The 16,947-nt window shown below is 40.5% G+C and overlaps 1 protein-coding gene across 1 annotated transcript; it reads left to right on the top strand.

The window, feature by feature from the left end:
* The first annotated feature begins 4,364 nt into the window (after positions 1–4,364).
* LOC104060461 (nephrocan) lies at positions 4,365–14,144 on the top strand. The gene is made up of 3 exons (XM_009562260.2): positions 4,365–4,553; positions 9,264–10,165; positions 13,697–14,144. Exons 1-3 carry the CDS (start codon positions 4,365–4,367, stop codon positions 14,142–14,144), a joined length of 1,539 nt encoding a protein of 512 aa, XP_009560555.2.
* Positions 14,145–16,947: the final 2,803 nt, after the last annotated feature.

The following is a 16,947-nucleotide window of genomic DNA, read 5'->3' on the forward strand; positions in this document are numbered from 1 at the left end:
TTTTGATTTTTTTTTTTAAATTAATAAATACATGCCAAAAATGTTCAGCTTTCATAGCATGGAAGAATGAAACATTTTTTGTGCATATAGTGGGTATAATTTCTAAAACTGCTGTTTCAGAGTCTTCATCTTGTTGAAACTGTGCCTCACAGTTTGAACAGTAGACAATTCTTACAGTTTAAGCTCCATTCTGGTACTGTTGGATGCACAGTTACTGGGCAGGCTGCTCTGAAAGGTTAAAGACTCTCACAGGAAATGGAAGGCCCAGAAACAGCTTGTTTCATACAGGACTCTGAAAAACCCTCATGGGTCATAGCGGCTAACTACTGACCTGAACCACTTTTGTGCATGCAAAACCCTAGAAAAAGAATTGTGATGGTTCCTATATCTTTATTTTCCCCCCTTGATTCCTTTTGGGACTAACTTGGAATATCGTTACTAGCAAATTGTCATTATACCATGCTGCAGTCTGTGGTTTCATGGGCACTGATTGCAGTGGCTCTGTCATTGATGAATAACAGTTCTCCATCAAGTGGATGCCATTAGTGAGAATACTTTGAAGGCCAATTACAGCAGCATCAGTGGCATATGTGTATAAAATGATTTAAAACTAACCTTCTGCACATGGGTGCTGCTTATTTGTTGTTTGCAGGATGCCTGCCCCAGATACACCTGATATTGGCTAGTATTCCTCAGCAATATCATAAAACTGGCAATGAATAAATGCTTTGATATGTGAATTTTTGTTTAATAAAGTTTTGTTATTTTCAACTGGTTTCACTGTGTTAGTTCCTCTGGAATGCAAACGTGCCACTGACAGACAAAATGTGAGAATTTCCTAAGAGGTTATCACTTTCATCTCTTCCATGTAGCCGGCATGGAAGAAGAAAAGGAAACCTACTTTATTGTGTAGAGGAAAAATCTGCTTTAATTTATCCAGCAGCTGTTTCCAGTGTACGAAGATAACCTTGCCCGGAGTTATAAAGCACATTCTCCACATATTATGAAAGCAGATAAAAAATATTTCCGCAAAATTCTTGTCTTACGAAGAAGATTGCAACATCATTTTCAGACAGTCCTCTGTTTCTGTGAAACACCACTTGGAGTTTTATTTTGTAGAAATAAAATGCAAAATTGCTTTTGATGAATTTATAATCTTAATATTAATTACGTATTATTACTTTGCCTAGAATGCATCTGGGTTGACATTCTGGATTCAGTGTAACTCTCTGGGGCTCTTTGTTTAAGAAACATTTCTGTAAAGCAGTTCAGATTATTTCAACAGATGATTAAAAGAAATATAATGTTTTTAAAAACAGTATCATGATTGTTTCCTTTAGCAGCCTGATCCACTCTGAAGAGAAGTACTTGATTGGAGGTAACCTTTGCAGCAGACAAATGCCATTTGTTGTCCCTTTGAAAAACTGGTCCAAATCCAAGTTAGAAACCTCCAGCAAAAAATAATTATATATTCACACGTACTCAGTGGCAGGCATTGACAGCATATGGCAGCTAAATATACCAAGAATTCTTTAGAGCATACACCATCATTTAGCAGCTCCTAGTTGCCAAACTGCTTGTGTTTGCAACATCCCTCAGGAACCAAGCTCCTGTCCATGCCCTCTGCAGGCCCTCAGCTGGACTTTTCCTGTAATTTCTCTTTTTCCATAGACAGGGGACAACCTGAGTGCAAGAGCTCGGCTTCTCTGTGTCTTTTGTGGTAAGACTGCATCTTCCCTTGTGCAGTCTGTGCCACCATGTACATTACAAGGGATCCACCTTTAGGTTTTATGGGCTGTCTTAACTCAGACATTTCTAAACAGTCCATAATGAGAGCAGATACATTTGCAGATTCATTTATCTAATTTTAATGTCAACTTACTTTTATGTGGTTTTCTAAATGTAATCTTAGGTTAAAACCAAAATATCTTAACACATATGTGTGCTTTTTTGTCAAACCTCTGACTTTGGTGAAGAAAGAAAAGGCCCAAACACCAGTACTATCAAAGCTGAAATCTTGCATGAGGCAAGACTTGTACAAAAAGACAATGTTTTTGTTAGATTAACTGACATATTTAGTAAAAAAAACCCCAAACTTTGCCCTTCTTCAGATCTGAAAGATCTTCTAACTTCCATCAACTCAAGCTTATATTTTATCCAGATTTGTCCCAAATATTTCGCTTTGCCATGATACTCTATAACCAATGTCCATATTAAATGACAACAACAGGAAGCCTCTCACATGGACTTCGGGCTTAGCAGGTTTTGACTGGAAGTGTTTACCTTTGGTTAACGCACACACCATGTAGAACATCCCTAGGACTTCTCACACAGTCAGGTTATGGGTGCCATCATTCATTCTTCTGACAGAGAAAGGATGGAGGGGAATATGATGCCATTAGTCTCACACAGGAATCTCCATCAAAAGCTGTAGAGAGGTTGCATAAAAAGTGCTGACAGGAACTGGCCACTAGAGATAGGCTTTACTAACATCTCTCTGTGAAGCTGTGCAACTCATGGGCCAGCAGTGCTGCTTCCACAGCAGAGAGCTTGGAATGTTTATTCACCTTTATTTTTTCATAGCTCACATCTTCCTGCGAGGCTTACGCTATCTTGTGACTGTAATGTTAGTACTGCAGCCAGCAGGTCTCCTAGAATTGGTAAAATCCCACAGGTCATAGTTTTGTGCAAAAGCAAAGGCATCTGCCCTGGTGGATGGTTGTCAGAATTTGTACAGAACAGATTTAATAGGATCATCTTTCATATGCTTGTCTGCTGAAAGCAGATATATATCAGAAATTAATGGATACGTAATATCATTCTCGATTAAATTATTGTAGTTAATAAAATGTAAATGAACTATTAAACCAATGAAGCGTCCCTTCATTAGTTTGAAAAGACCAAGGATATAGATATTGTCTAAAAGTGTAAAGAGCCAAGAATGTTGCACCTCACTGTGGCATTGCCTTGTAACTACAGCTGTGAGTTCCAACATCAGACGAGTGACTTAAAATTCACAAAATACGGGAGGATGCAATATATGGTTCTTACTTAAAGGAATTCTCAGACTGACTCTGCAGTACTGCCAAACTTAGGGTTTGTTCTGCCTTTCTTTTCAAGCCCCTTGAGCAAAAAGCAGTTGTTTTTTGTTGAAATTTTTGAGGAACATGAATTTTTACATAGTATCCTGATCATTATTTTCTTAATGACCTCAGCATTTAAACCCAAGTCAGCAGACAGATGGTATCAAAGACTATTCCAGAACATGCTGAAATATACCACAAGCAGCTGTCAAACCCACACAATCAGGTACCAAACCCTAAGTTAAGATACACTAAAATATTTGTTTTAAAGCACAATTGCGAATCCTGCTCACTCATTCTCGTTCAATTGATCACTATGGCATAAGTCAGATAGGACTTTTCTGCATGTACCAATTTGACTGCCTGCTTTAGGAAAAGGTTTCTGCTGTTGCTGTTTGGTTTAGCAAATTCTGGGCTGCAGTTCTGTACTCGCAGTGTAGAGGATTACTGAGACTGAAGGATCTCTGGGAGTGAATATGGCAATTGTCCAGCTGCATCCAACAGGCATTCCCATCGAGAACTGTCCCCAGTTGAGTTATTCATTTATCAAATGAACTTGACACCATCTGCTTGGAAAAATAACTCGACTAGATCTGCAGTCAAGGAATAGGATTAGCTGTTACTGAAGATATGTTGGAGAGGATGGAAGAAAACAGGTAGCAGTGCAGAGCAGATCAGTAGGATAAGATACAAAGGCTTTCAAAGTACACTGTCCTTAAAAAATGTGTACCAATCAGCAGCTCTCAGAAATTCAGAAAGTGAATAGAAACTTTTATCTTTAAAATAATACCTGTCTGAGTTTGGGGGCTTTGAGAGGGTCTGAATAGCACAAGAGGAAGAGTGAAAAAGCTTTGGTGCTGGCTATAGTTGTGTCTTTACTGTTTCCAGTACTGGGTCACAGAAGATACAAAGGTTTTACAGCCCCACTATAAAACAGCTCTTTATCTTTTCTCCACTAATTCTGTAGTGTCACATTTAACAAAACTAGGAAACTGGAGATAATATGGATGTTTGCAGATTAGATGTCAGGTAATAAATAACACTAATTTCACATACCTACAAATGTAAAGGCGCCTTATCACTGTTTAAGTTTCTCACTCTTTGTAATGCCTGCCAACATTTTAACCCAAGCAAATTACGGTATTGTTTTTCCTGTTTTTTCACTGGGATAAAATACACAGTCATAATATCCTTTTATCAGATTTCATGGTATAAAAGGACTTTGGTGCTTAATTCAAGGTGTACGTTGCTGAAACAATTTCAGAGCTCCTGTTCTGGAAGATGTATTTATCTCACCTTTTAGTCATCGTCTTTTCTTTTCACAGTGGATTTAGTACTACTTGCCCAAGAAGATGCAGCTGTGATCCTGCCCAGTCAGTGCAATGCTACAGAACTACGGAGATCCCCAGAGAGATTCCTTTTACTACCAGGAAACTCTACATCAGTCACAGCAAAATTAAACAACTCCAGGTAGGAAAAAATCCAATACTTTCTGTAGTGTGATGTAACTGAAAGCTGGGCTTCCCAGATGGTTGTGGCTTTCAAGTGAAGGGAGAACCTTATTCCATGTTCTAAAAACTGGTGAAATGCTGCCAGCTCTGGTTTTATTTTTACTTACTTTTAAATTATATGTAAATATATTCCTATAGTGTTTTCATTATCCTGCAGTCTCTGAGCACTGGTTCATGCTGCCACAATTATACTTTGTATGCAACTCAAAAACCAGTAATTTACAAGTACAACCTAAATATTGACTTGTTTTTCATATGGTCAAATAACATTGACTTCCAGAGTAATTTTTTAACTTGTTAAAAGCTTTTGCTACTTTTGATACAATGTAAAACTTTTTCACAGTAAATGGAAAGGTGCTAGAATTATTTCCCTAGTGAATTAAATTGGAGTTCTCTTCTGTCTCTGGAGTTGCAAGCGTCAGGTATAAACTCTATTAGAGATGGCAGAGGAAGTAAATAAATAAGAGTCTAAGGCAAAGCATGAGGTGTTTCTAAAAGCAGCACTAGGTCTATCTAATAACCCATAAAAACAACAGCAGCTTCTAACTGAACCTGCCAGCTATTTGTGTTATTATAAGAAGTTTCTTCTGGGTTTTTGGGGGTATCACTGGATCACATTATCAAAGACATGATCTGTTTATGCCCAGTTTGCACTACTCTAGAACAGTGCTCCTCTGTTTCCTACCCCAAAATATATTTTTGTCGATAAATTCAGCTTCTACAAACAGACACAAGGGAAGTACAACCACCTGTATTGCACATGCTTGCTGCATAGTAATTTACTACAAATAATAAGAAATATTCAGTTCAAAAGAGATACATTTGCTTTTAAGTATGCCTGTTGTCTTTGAAAGAATATAACTTTAACTGCTCTGACGCGCATCTTTGATTTTGCACATGGGATTGAACGAAATAGGCTAGAAGGCATCTTACAGCATCTTTTTTACCTGTTGCTCATTGAGAGATAGTAATGTTACAATTTACCTTGTAATTTACTTTTCTTTTAGCCATTACTAGTATCTCTGAGTTTCTTGTTTTAGCTCCCATGCCTACAAGAGTCAAAATTAATTGGTGTTATTTAGCTATATTGATGTGTTCTAGTTAAGCAAAATATCTGACACTGAACTATTTCTTAGGAAATATCTTTTTTTACGATGGGGAAAAAAAAACCCCTCTTTTGAAGATGAGGAAGATGAGCCATTTTTGCTTTTTAGGCAGGTTGCCCATAGCTGTCAGCGACTCATCAGTTGCTGGTGAAGTGGGCTTAGGTTCTGACTAGAGCAAAAGTGAAGTGTTATAAAGCATTTAAATGTGGATAAGTGAATGGAGCACTGAAATGAATGTTTTATGACTGTTCAGAACAAATGGTGCATGAAACCATCTAAGGAGAGAGCTTTTCACCTTATACATTAATTCAACTGAGCAATAAGTATGCTTTACTTCTACTACACGCTGTCTGCCTGTAGTTATGTCATTTCTTTCCTTAAGATTAGACTGGGTCTGTGAATATATTTTTCACTTTTATTTCCATGCAACGAATTATGTTTCTGAGGTCTTGACATGATAAATACATAATCTTAGAGAAAATAATCTATTTTTAACAAGAAGTTGAATGGAAACCCAGACTTCCCACAACTGACCCCCAAGAGTCTTCTGTGTGTAAGCATTCACGTATACTATGGTTTGGCAATTCGCCACCTCAGAAGAATAAACACTGTTTCAAACTGAGCATCAGTTGGGTTTGGACATTACTTTGCATTGGTTATTATTAGAATTGTGAAGAAATTAAAAAGATAATAAGATATGCTTTATTTTTGTGCTAAATACAGTATGTTTTGAAGAAAAACAAGAAAAAAAGTAGCTCTTTTTCACCCAGATCAACTTTGTGTTTGTTCTGACTGACAGGGTTGATCATCATTGAAAACACTGGCTCGGATTTTTGCTTTTGGTACTTTTACAAACTGCAGTTTGTAAAACAGACTTAGTAATAACAAAACTAGATTAATTTTAGCATCATTTTTTTCAATAATTTCTGCCTCCTCTTCAAGATCAACTATAGCCTGTTTACTCTTACTTTAAGATTTACTACATTTCTAACTATATTAATACATGACATTATATCTGCTAAAAGAAAATTGTTTATCTGGTCCCCAAATTAGGGAACCAGTTTAAGAAACTGCTTATAACAAATTCAGGTTCACAAAAACCGTAAATGCTAAAAAAAAGTAATTAAAAATGACAAAATTATTAATTTTTTTCTATTAAAATAACAGTATCTTAAATCTATTTTCAGGAGATCTACTTTTTAAAATGTATTTTTTTAAAATTTAAAACTATATTAGTATTACTTTACAGACAGTCCAGTTAGAGAATAAAACATAATTTCAGAGCAAAAAGAAAGCAAATAGGCTTTCAAATATGTCTTGATTCAGGGTAGAAAGACTGGGTGGTTTGTAACAGCATTGATAAATGTTGAAATCTCAAATCAGCACAGTCACGAGGCCTAGCAAAGCATACCAAATAGGTGGAAAATAGAAATTATAATAATCCACACTAAGAAGTCTAATATCATTACAGAATGAATGTCTGTACAGTGACCTTCACATAGCTCTCTGCCACTTAATAAGATGAAAATTAAGCCTCTTGGAAACACACAGCAATCAGCTGGGGAAAAGCAGGAACTATTGCTTTTGAACCTACAGGAGAAACTCTGTTGAACTTGCAAACGCTCACATTTGTTTCGATTTCCCTAAGACTGCTTTTTCACCTACATATGACTAATCTTTTCTGCTCTTGAGCAACACAGTTCATTACTGTGGGACTTCTCATGACAAAACTTTGCAAGATTAGCCTTCCAATCATGACTAAAACTGGCCATGTAATTCTCTACTGGCTATATACAATTTATATATATTAAAAAAGCGTATATAGAAAAAAAAGGACAACTGTGTTATTTACTGTTGAGTATGTAAGTTTTTTTTGTTGAGGTACATTCCCCCATTAAACTTAAACATAACTCATGGGGAAACCTGCAGAAACAGACATTCCATCATATCCATACTTCCTCACTAACTACATCTTGCAATGCTTGGACGTGATTTTGTGAGACAGAATAAATATAATCAGAAGGTAATGACAGCTAACGAAATCTGACTCTTGTTTCATGGCTGTGTGGGATCTGATTTTAACAGAAGTTAAAATGCAGAGTATGTAGCTATGATAAAGTGATACAACCCCAAAACATGCAGAAGTTGGATAAATTAAGCTGGAAGGAATCTTTTAACAGTCACCTTTATAAGCTGATTTCACATACACAAGTATGATAGCCAAATATATTCAATCAGAATCACAGAACAAAATTACTGCCAAGTACTATCTGTGATGCAAAAGCACTTGTCGTGGATTCCTGACTGGGATGAGGGGTTATGCTGTAGAACATGCTTTATAGCTTCTCTTGGTAAGAGTAAAATGTGCTGGTAGCTGCTAAGCCCTAGGGGAAACTGAATGAAGGCTATAGCATTACTTTAACATTTCTTACTAATGTGGTACTCCTGAGACCTGCAGTGAGATGTTTATTGGACAGGGGAAGGGAAAATGGATAAGAACACTTCTTCCCACAACACCTGCTCATCTTGCTCTGAGCTTTCTGTGATTCCCATACAAATGAATTTTCAAAAATCAAGAACCTAGGTCAATGGGCAGCATCTCTGATAATTTCAGAAAACTACTGTTAAATCAACTGGTGTGCTCAGAGGAGTCCCAGGTTCACCCTCATTGTAAGCTTTCTAATATCTCAACTTGGAGGAAACTGCCATATTCACTTAAGTTTGCTTCTTAACTTGAGACACAAGATAATAGGCTTTGTAAACAAGCAGGTTCCAACAAAGCAGAAAAAGAATGGAACAATTAGTATGCCTCTGCATATTATAGTCACAGTCAACACCTAAGTTCCATTTACTACTGCAAAGCATCTGTTTATTACCAACTAACAAAAACTAAGTTCCTGTAAAAGCAATCTGTTCCACAGAGGAGATTTTCAGACCAAGCTGATCTGACATGTTTGGTTTCATCATCTTCATATGTGAGGGTTTTACTTTAAAAAACAAAAAGGAGAGAGAGTGAGGGGAGAGAAGAGCTAAATGTGTCAAATTTTAGTTTCTGGACAAAAGTTTATAAGAGAGAAAGGTGATGATATCCATATATACCTCCTCTGGGGAATATATGCCGCGGTGACACTACTGCTGGTATATATAAATGGCTGTATCATGAACTCAAAACTGCTCCAGCAAGCTCCATTTGGTGCACTGAACATTAACAACCACCTCTGCAGAGATTTCTGCCACTGGTGATATTAGCTCTCTATTTTATATAGACTGCCCAGGAGGCAGAAATAAAAGGACCATTCTTTCTTCAAGCATTTGTGTTTGCTCAAAACCAGACACAATATGGACTTAAACAACAACATTTTAGAAATATAAGTTAATACTGGCAAACCGCAGGTACCTATAGTAACATCTCTATCATTACCATTTCTCTTAGTTTATCATTCTATATATATATATATTCTTAATATATATTAGCAATTGTCAGAGCATCCAGAAGAAGTAACCAATGGGGAGATACATAAATAGACTTTGTACTATCACATGAATTGTTTTTTCTCTTTAAGATTACTGACTTCAGGAGAATGTCAGCCCTTGAAGAGCTGGTCTTGTCATGCAGTGGCACAGAATTAATAGAAAACAACACTTTCAAAGCTCTGAGCACCTTGAAGTCCCTGGAACTCTACAAAAATCAGCTAAAGCAAATGCCCACCTTCCTCCCATCTGGCCTTGAAATTTTAAAACTCGCTGATAACTCCATCAACACTCTGCATGCATCTGATTTTGAAGGCTTGATGAAACTAAGGGTGCTCGATATTCGGAACAACTTGATTGCCACTCTGCCTCCGAGTGCATTTTCTTCCCTTTGCAATTTACGGAGTCTGATTCTGGATGGCAACAACATAGAATCTGTGTCTGCACCACTTAAGCTTCCTAGGCTGAAGTATCTGAGCATGGCTAATAATAAACTGAACTCACTCCCAGCCAACTTCTTTGCATCTTTCCAAAATCTACAGTTTCTCAGTCTAAGTGGCAACTTTCTAACAAAAGTGCCTCTTGACCTCCCTAAATCCCTGCTGTCACTAAAATTAGAGAAAAACCAACTTAAAACAATAAGACTTCGAGACATGAAACACCTAGAAAACCTATCTGAGTTCTTCCTGTCAGAAAATCAGCTAACATCAATAGATGGAGCCCAGATCCTTCCTAACTTAACAACACTGGATGTCTCTAAGAACCGGCTTCACACTATGCCATACAGGCTGCCCAGCAGACTACAGAAACTCGACTGCAGCAATAACATGATCCAAAGGGTGACAGCACAGGAATTCCAAGGACTACAAGACCTCAAGCACTTGTTTCTTGACAACAACGCTGTTAGCATGTTTGAGGCAGGAGCTCTTCAGCAGTGTGCACAGCTTTCAAATCTGGCACTGGAACAGAATCTCCTCATTTCTATTCCACTGAGGCAAGTGAATCTGAGGGCAGCTAGTTCCCTGGTGTCATCTTCCTTTCCTTATATTACGAGAATGAGGGCCAAACTGGTAAAAAAAATGTATTCACACCGAGTCATGGTACAAGCCTGTCCATACCATAAACCCATTGCCATCACTGATAGTAATTAGCACTCTTGTTAGCAGTCTCAGCACAGAAATAGAGCTGTTCTTGATACGCATGTGGCCTCCAGTGTATCTACTCATTTCACATCTCCCCCTGCCAGTGAGACCACCTTGTTTAATTAGCATGTGAATAAAAGGAACCTGCTAGGAGAATATAACCAAATGATTTTAGAGAAGTCATACTGCAACTTAGATTTATCTTCCCCGATAAGACAGAAATAATAGAGCATTCAATAAAAGGGAAAGATGGCAGTTTAAAAGCTGGTGTTTCTGCCAACCCACACTGAGTTTATTATTGTTAAAATATTAAGAATTGAGGAGCTGAGTCTGGTCAAAAAGACTGTGCTTTTTCAATGGATATTAGCATTCCCAGTTTCATTTAAGTCACACATTGTGAGATATTTGGCATGCACATAAGCTCTCCAGCTTAAAGCTATAAGCACAATTCTAGTCAAAGGAGCACAGAAGAAACATCCCTTGGGCACACTGCATTCATTAATGCCCTGCTTACAGGTTCTCTCACACTCATCTGAGTGTTTGTCACGGACCTTATCAGAGATAGTATGTTAAGGTAAATGGAGGCTGGTCAGATATAAGGTGGCAATTTTATTATTTCAAGAAGCTGTGCAATAACATGGCATAAAAATAGTGAAGTAATTCCATTAACACAAACTTCTTAAACCCAAGTGCATTATTAAATTTTATTTTTATGTCTTGGACAGGTTTAAGTAGCCCAAATAAATAATGCAGTAAAATTTCAATTTGTTTAGCATCAGGTCCTTTAGTATTTCAATCTATTTGGCAGCAGCTTTATAATCAGAAAGTGATTTAGCAGTGTATAAATATTTGATTTCAGTTTAGCTTGACAGGAATGTTTAATGCATTTTAGGTAGTTCAGTATTGTCTAATCCATCTTATTTTACAGCTTTCATAGTCAAGGCAATTAACAGAAAGGATTTCTCTATTAGCCTTTAAACGGTATAGCTTTTAAGGAGATATTGAGGATTTTTACTTTCAGCCCAACAAGGAATACAGATTTCAAGGGGGGCCTATAAAAAAAAAAAGAAGGGAAAAAGATAATAAGATGTAAAATTTATGTACTTAATTGTCTGATGATCACCAGGTACACATGGATATGCAGAAATAGAAATATTACTTCTGGCTGTTTTCTGAGAATTCAGTCACCAGTGTCAAAGCCTAAAAAGTATAGTTAATGGGTCTTAGCAGTTATTCAGCCACAGTGAGAGGAAAGAAAGCCTCTGTGTCAATCTGTTTGAGAGTAGGGAGGCTCTGCAAAGGGATCTGAACAGGCTGGACCACTGGGCTGAGACCAGTGGCATGAGGTTTAACAAGGCCAAATGCCAGGTCCTGCACTTGGGGCACAACAACTCTGTGCAGCTACAGACTAGGGGAAGAGTGGCTAGAAAGCTGCCTGGAGGAGAAGGACCTGGGTGTCTCCATTGACAGCCAACTGAACATGAGCCAGCAGTGTGCCGAGTGTGCCAAGGCCAATGGCATCTTGGCTTGTATCAGAAACGGCGTGACCAGCAGGTCCAGGGAGGTTATTCTGCCCCTGTACTCGGCACTGGTGAGACTGCACCTCGAATACTGTGTTCAGTTCTGGGCCCCTCACCACAAGAGGGATGTTGAGGCTCTGGAGTGTGTCCAGAGAAGAGCAACAAAGCTGGTGAGGGGGCTGGAGAACAAGTCTTATGAGGAGCAGCTAAGAGAGCTGAGGTTGTTTAGCCTGGAGAAGAGGAGGCTGAGGGCAGACCTTATTGCTCTCTACAACTACCTGAAAGGAGGTTGTAGAGAAGGGGGTGCTGGCCTCTTACAGGGGACAGGACAAGGGGGAATGACCTCAAGCTGCGCCAGGGGAGGTTCAGACTGGACATCAGAAAAAATTTTTCACAGAAAGGGTCATTGGGCACTGGCAGAGGCTGCCCAGGGAGGTGGTGGAGTCACCATCCCTGGAGGTATTTAAGACAGGTAGATGAGATGCTCAGGCGCATGGTTTAGTGGCAGACAGGAATGGTTGGACTCAATGATCCTGGAGGTCTTTTCCAACCTGGTGATTCTATGACTCTGTGAAAATAACCCACAAGTCCAAGTATTTTCAGGACTTGTAGAGAAGAGCCTGTACTCCATAAAATCTTCCAGGAAGTGATGAGAATCAGAGAATCACTAGGTTGGAAAAGACTTCTTGGATCATTGAGTGGGTGTGACCATCCAACTGATTTCTTATCCACTAAATAGTCCATCTATCAAATTCACATCTCTCCAATTTAGAGAGAAGGATGTTGTGGGGGACCATGTCAAAGACCATACAGAAATCCAGATAGATGACATCCATGGCTCTTCCTTTGTCCACTGATGTAGTCACTTCCTCATCAAAGGCCACTAGGTTGGTGAGGCAGGACTTGCCCTTGGTGAAGCCATACTGGCTGTCTTGAATCGTGTGCCTTAGCATAGCATCCAGGAGGACTTGTTTCATGATCTTTCCAGGCACAAAGGTGAGGCTGACTGGTCGGTAGTTCCCAGGATTCTCCTTTTTACCCTTTTTAAAAATCGGTGCAATGATTCCCTTTTTACGAGTCACCAGGGACTTTGCCTGGCTGCCATGACTTTTCAAATGTCATGGAGGGCGGCTTATCAACTACATCAGCCAACTCCCTCAGAACTGTTGGATGCATCTCATCCAGTCCCGTGGACGTGTGCATGCAGGTTCCTCAGGTGTTGTGAACCGGATCTTCTCTTACAGCAGGAGGGACTTTGTTCTCCCAGTCTGTATCTTGCAGCCCACCCCCTTAAGAAGTGAGGGAAGAGAGGTTGCTAGTGAAGACTGAGGAAAAAAAGTTGTTTAGTACTTCATCCTTCTCCTTGTCTGTTGTTGCCAGCTTGGCAGTCTCGATCATCAGGGCAGGTACACTCTCTTTGACCTTTCATGGTGCTATAATTTGGTCGTTGGCATACTTACGGCATTGAGGACTACAAAATGCATTTTTAGGCTTGACACTCAGTTTAGCATATAACTTTCTTCGTAGTACAGTAGAGTAGGACTGCTGTTCAGTTCAGTTGCAAAAGTCAGTACAGGTCAGAACTGCAATCATTTAGGAAAAGAGTTCAAGTGTGTAGTATGATATTATTACTTTATATAGACAATACTCCTGTAACCTCAAAAAAAAACCAGAACAGGAACTCTTCAGGACCACAACTTTTTTTTGCAAAGATTGCTTTTTTTTTTTAGTGATAGTTTTATTTTTATACATCAGATGTGCCATCAGATGTGCCTGGGCAAATACACGCTACCAAATACTAGTTAGACAAACAGAATTAATATGCTGAACATAACACTTTTGTGTTGTTTAATTTTTATTCAGACTTCCAGACACCCTTGCTAGATTGGATCTAAAGGGAAACGACATAGAGGATGTTGGAGAACAAGAGTTGAAGGACTTAAAACTTCTCCAAGTTTTAAATTTACGGAATAACAAGATATCCGCCTTGGATCGCAAAGTCTTAGAGTATTTGCCTCGTCTTCGTCATCTGTATTTAGATGGAAATCCTTGGAACTGCACCTGTGACCTTCTCAGAACCAGAAGAGCACTGATGGCCAAAGGAACAGATGTCAGAGGAGGGCAGTGTGCAGCACCAGCAGAAAGCCGAGGGGAAAGTTGGATGTCTTCCAAAAAGATTCTGCAGCAGTGTGAAGATAACTTGTCTTCCATGGAAAGAGGCAAAGAGGATAAAAAGAAAATGAAACCCAACGAGGCCTCCAGCATTGGAGTAAATACAGATGATGATTACTATTATTATGAACTAGATTAACCCTTGGGTTAATCTACAGTGAACCTTAAAGTTGTCTAGAGCTGCCCACTAGCACCAGCACCCCTACTTACAACCAGCCTGCTGGTCTGTCATCAACTTTTCCTCTTTAATTTGTACTATAATGGGTTATATTTGGTGACAGTAGGGCTATAGTGAGGATGCCATTGTAAATTGAAAATTGTAAAAAAAGTAAATTCTTTCTCTATGCCATTTGTACTATGTAGTTTGAGGGAAATAAAAATACAATTACTAGCTCTTAGAAAAGCAGTCTGTAACTCTGGACTTTTTTATGGTAGAATGTTTTTATAGTGCATTAAAAAAACCTATAAAAATACTACAAGATACTATTACTAGAAGTCTGGCATTCAGCACATGAAAACTCACAGGTCTGCAGTTCAAGATGCACTGATGTGGGCCCTTTCTCAGACTTTTCAGAGATTCTTACTTCTAAGAAATGAATTTCAGCTTTCCTTAAATATTTGCCTCTTTTATTTGTTTCAGACTATTTAAATGACATGAGACTAAATTAGCTGAGCTCCAGTAAAAACACAGAAGGCTAATCTTTATCACAACGAGTGCAACAAGTAGAAAAATCAGCGTCCTATTAATGATATTTAATACTAGTTCCAAAGTCCGGGGTCAATTTGACTCAATTCCATTGTTGTAAACAAAGATAGATTCTCAGGAAATAGGTCTCTGACAAATATAAGATCAACTGAGATGAAGTTTTTAGAAGAGTTTATTTTGGTAGCTGAATAGCTAATTGAATACAATATAGCTCAAGACACTGTGTGAATACTTTTGGGTTAGGTGTACTTCACGTGGGACTACACACTACATGTGCCCCCCTTTCACTGACAGGAGCCTTCCAGACTTTTAAAGGCAAAAAAAAAAGAAAGGAACTTAGTGGTATATGCATCAACTGTGATATGTGTACAAATTTTATTAAGGAGTTCCCAAAGTGCTTGAAAACTAAACCAAACTGGATTACCGAGACCACTAAACCAGTGATTTACAAACAGTAATCTAAGGGGTTTCCTGGCAGTTCATAAATCTCAGCTGATAACTGAGGAGTAACAACACCAGCAAATTACTTTTCAAAGCAAACAGCTTCTATTATTCTTTATCTTCAGTGACTCGGTAATCACTCACATTCACAGAGACTGTTTTATCAGGTGCTAGAGTGCAGCTATTTGATTACGTCGCCTATGCAAATGCCGTTGGCACTTGTGTTGCTTAGGTACCCAACACATTAAGCCATACAACTGGATTAGAAAGACTCAAGCTCATTTTTCTTTACATTTTGACTTTTAACATACCACATAATTTTTTAGTAGCTAAAGATTCAGATACTTATGGAACAGTGCAAGCCTTCCTTGCGGTTCAGCTGCGCTATTTTTGCTGGCTAATTTTGGTCTGTATTAGACATCTGGGAAGTAGTTATTTTTTGAGCAAGAAAAATATTTTTGTCATATAGAATTTTTAATTCAATTTTATACTGGCAGATTCTTTCAACAGAGGACTTAATATATATTCCGGTGTCATTTCAGCTCACCCATTTGTCTGATGGCACAAGGCTAGCATGTTAGATCTTGCTCTATCTTTTGCCTACAGTGGGAAGTTTTATCTTCGGATCGGTGTGCTGTTACAAGCCAAGGCAGCAAAACGCTGGGCACTGCAGGCTTGGAGGGAGGCTGCAGAACGGGGTGTCGGCCTCTGAGGCCTCGCTGTCTTGCCCCCCCACAGTCATGCGCTGAGGGTTTCCAGGGGCCACGCGACCCTCCATTTTCCACGCCGGTGCAAGTGTTTGCGGCACGGTCTGAGGGTGAAACACACCGTTAATAAACACACCTGCCTCTGCCCATTCAGATTTCCTCCCCCATCAAAAACCAGCACAAACCAGGCACTACGCACACCAGGAAAGCCAGCGTGGGGCTGGACAAAGCGGGGATTTCAAACGAGCCCCAGACGCAGCCGGGAGCCTGGGCAGCCGCTGTGCCAGGAGGCTCGAAGCCAAGCACGGTCTGGTGAAGCTCTGCAAACGCCACAATCCCGCCCCTCGGGGACACCCCCCACTCTTTGCCCGCAGCCACAAGCGGGGACTCCGCCAGCTGCGGCCGCCAGGAGGCGCAGCCCGTGCCGAGGCCCCGCCCACGGCCAGAGACCACGCCCATCCACTAGACCCCGCCAGCGGCCGGAGACCACGCCCATCACTGAGACACGCCCACTCCTCGAGGCCCCGCCCACAACCACGCATCGAGGCCTCTCCTAAGGCCCAGCCCACAGCCACAAGCCCCCGCCCACATCAATAGGCCCTGCCCACAGCCCCCACGCCCTGCACCTCATACGAGACCCCGCCCACAACCACACCCCGCCCCATCCCGAGACCCCCGCCCACACCCCGTGGTCCCGCCCATGCCTCAAAACCCCGTCCTGAGGCCCCGCCCACACCTCGTGGTCCCGCCCACGCCCCTGTCTCGAAGCCCCGCCCCCACCGGCACCTCCGCAAACACCTCAGTCCCCGCCCACACTTATGGTCCCGCCCACAGTCCCGAGGCCCCGTCTATGTCCCGAGGCCCCGCCCATACCCCCCACCCCACACACACCCCGCCCCGTCCTAGAACCCTGTCCACATCCTGTAGTCCCGCCAACGGCCGAGGCCCCGCCCACGCGCCGCGCCGCCGTTCCCAGGCCACAGCCACATAGCAGGCCCCGCCCACACCCCCATCCCGAAGCCACATCTCAGTCCCGCGCCCCCGCCCACACCCATAGGCCCCGCCCATAGGCCCCGGCTCATGTCCCC

This window comes from Cuculus canorus, chromosome 3 (assembly GCF_017976375.1).
Source record: "Cuculus canorus isolate bCucCan1 chromosome 3, bCucCan1.pri, whole genome shotgun sequence".
NCBI lineage: Eukaryota > Metazoa > Chordata > Aves > Cuculiformes > Cuculidae > Cuculus > Cuculus canorus.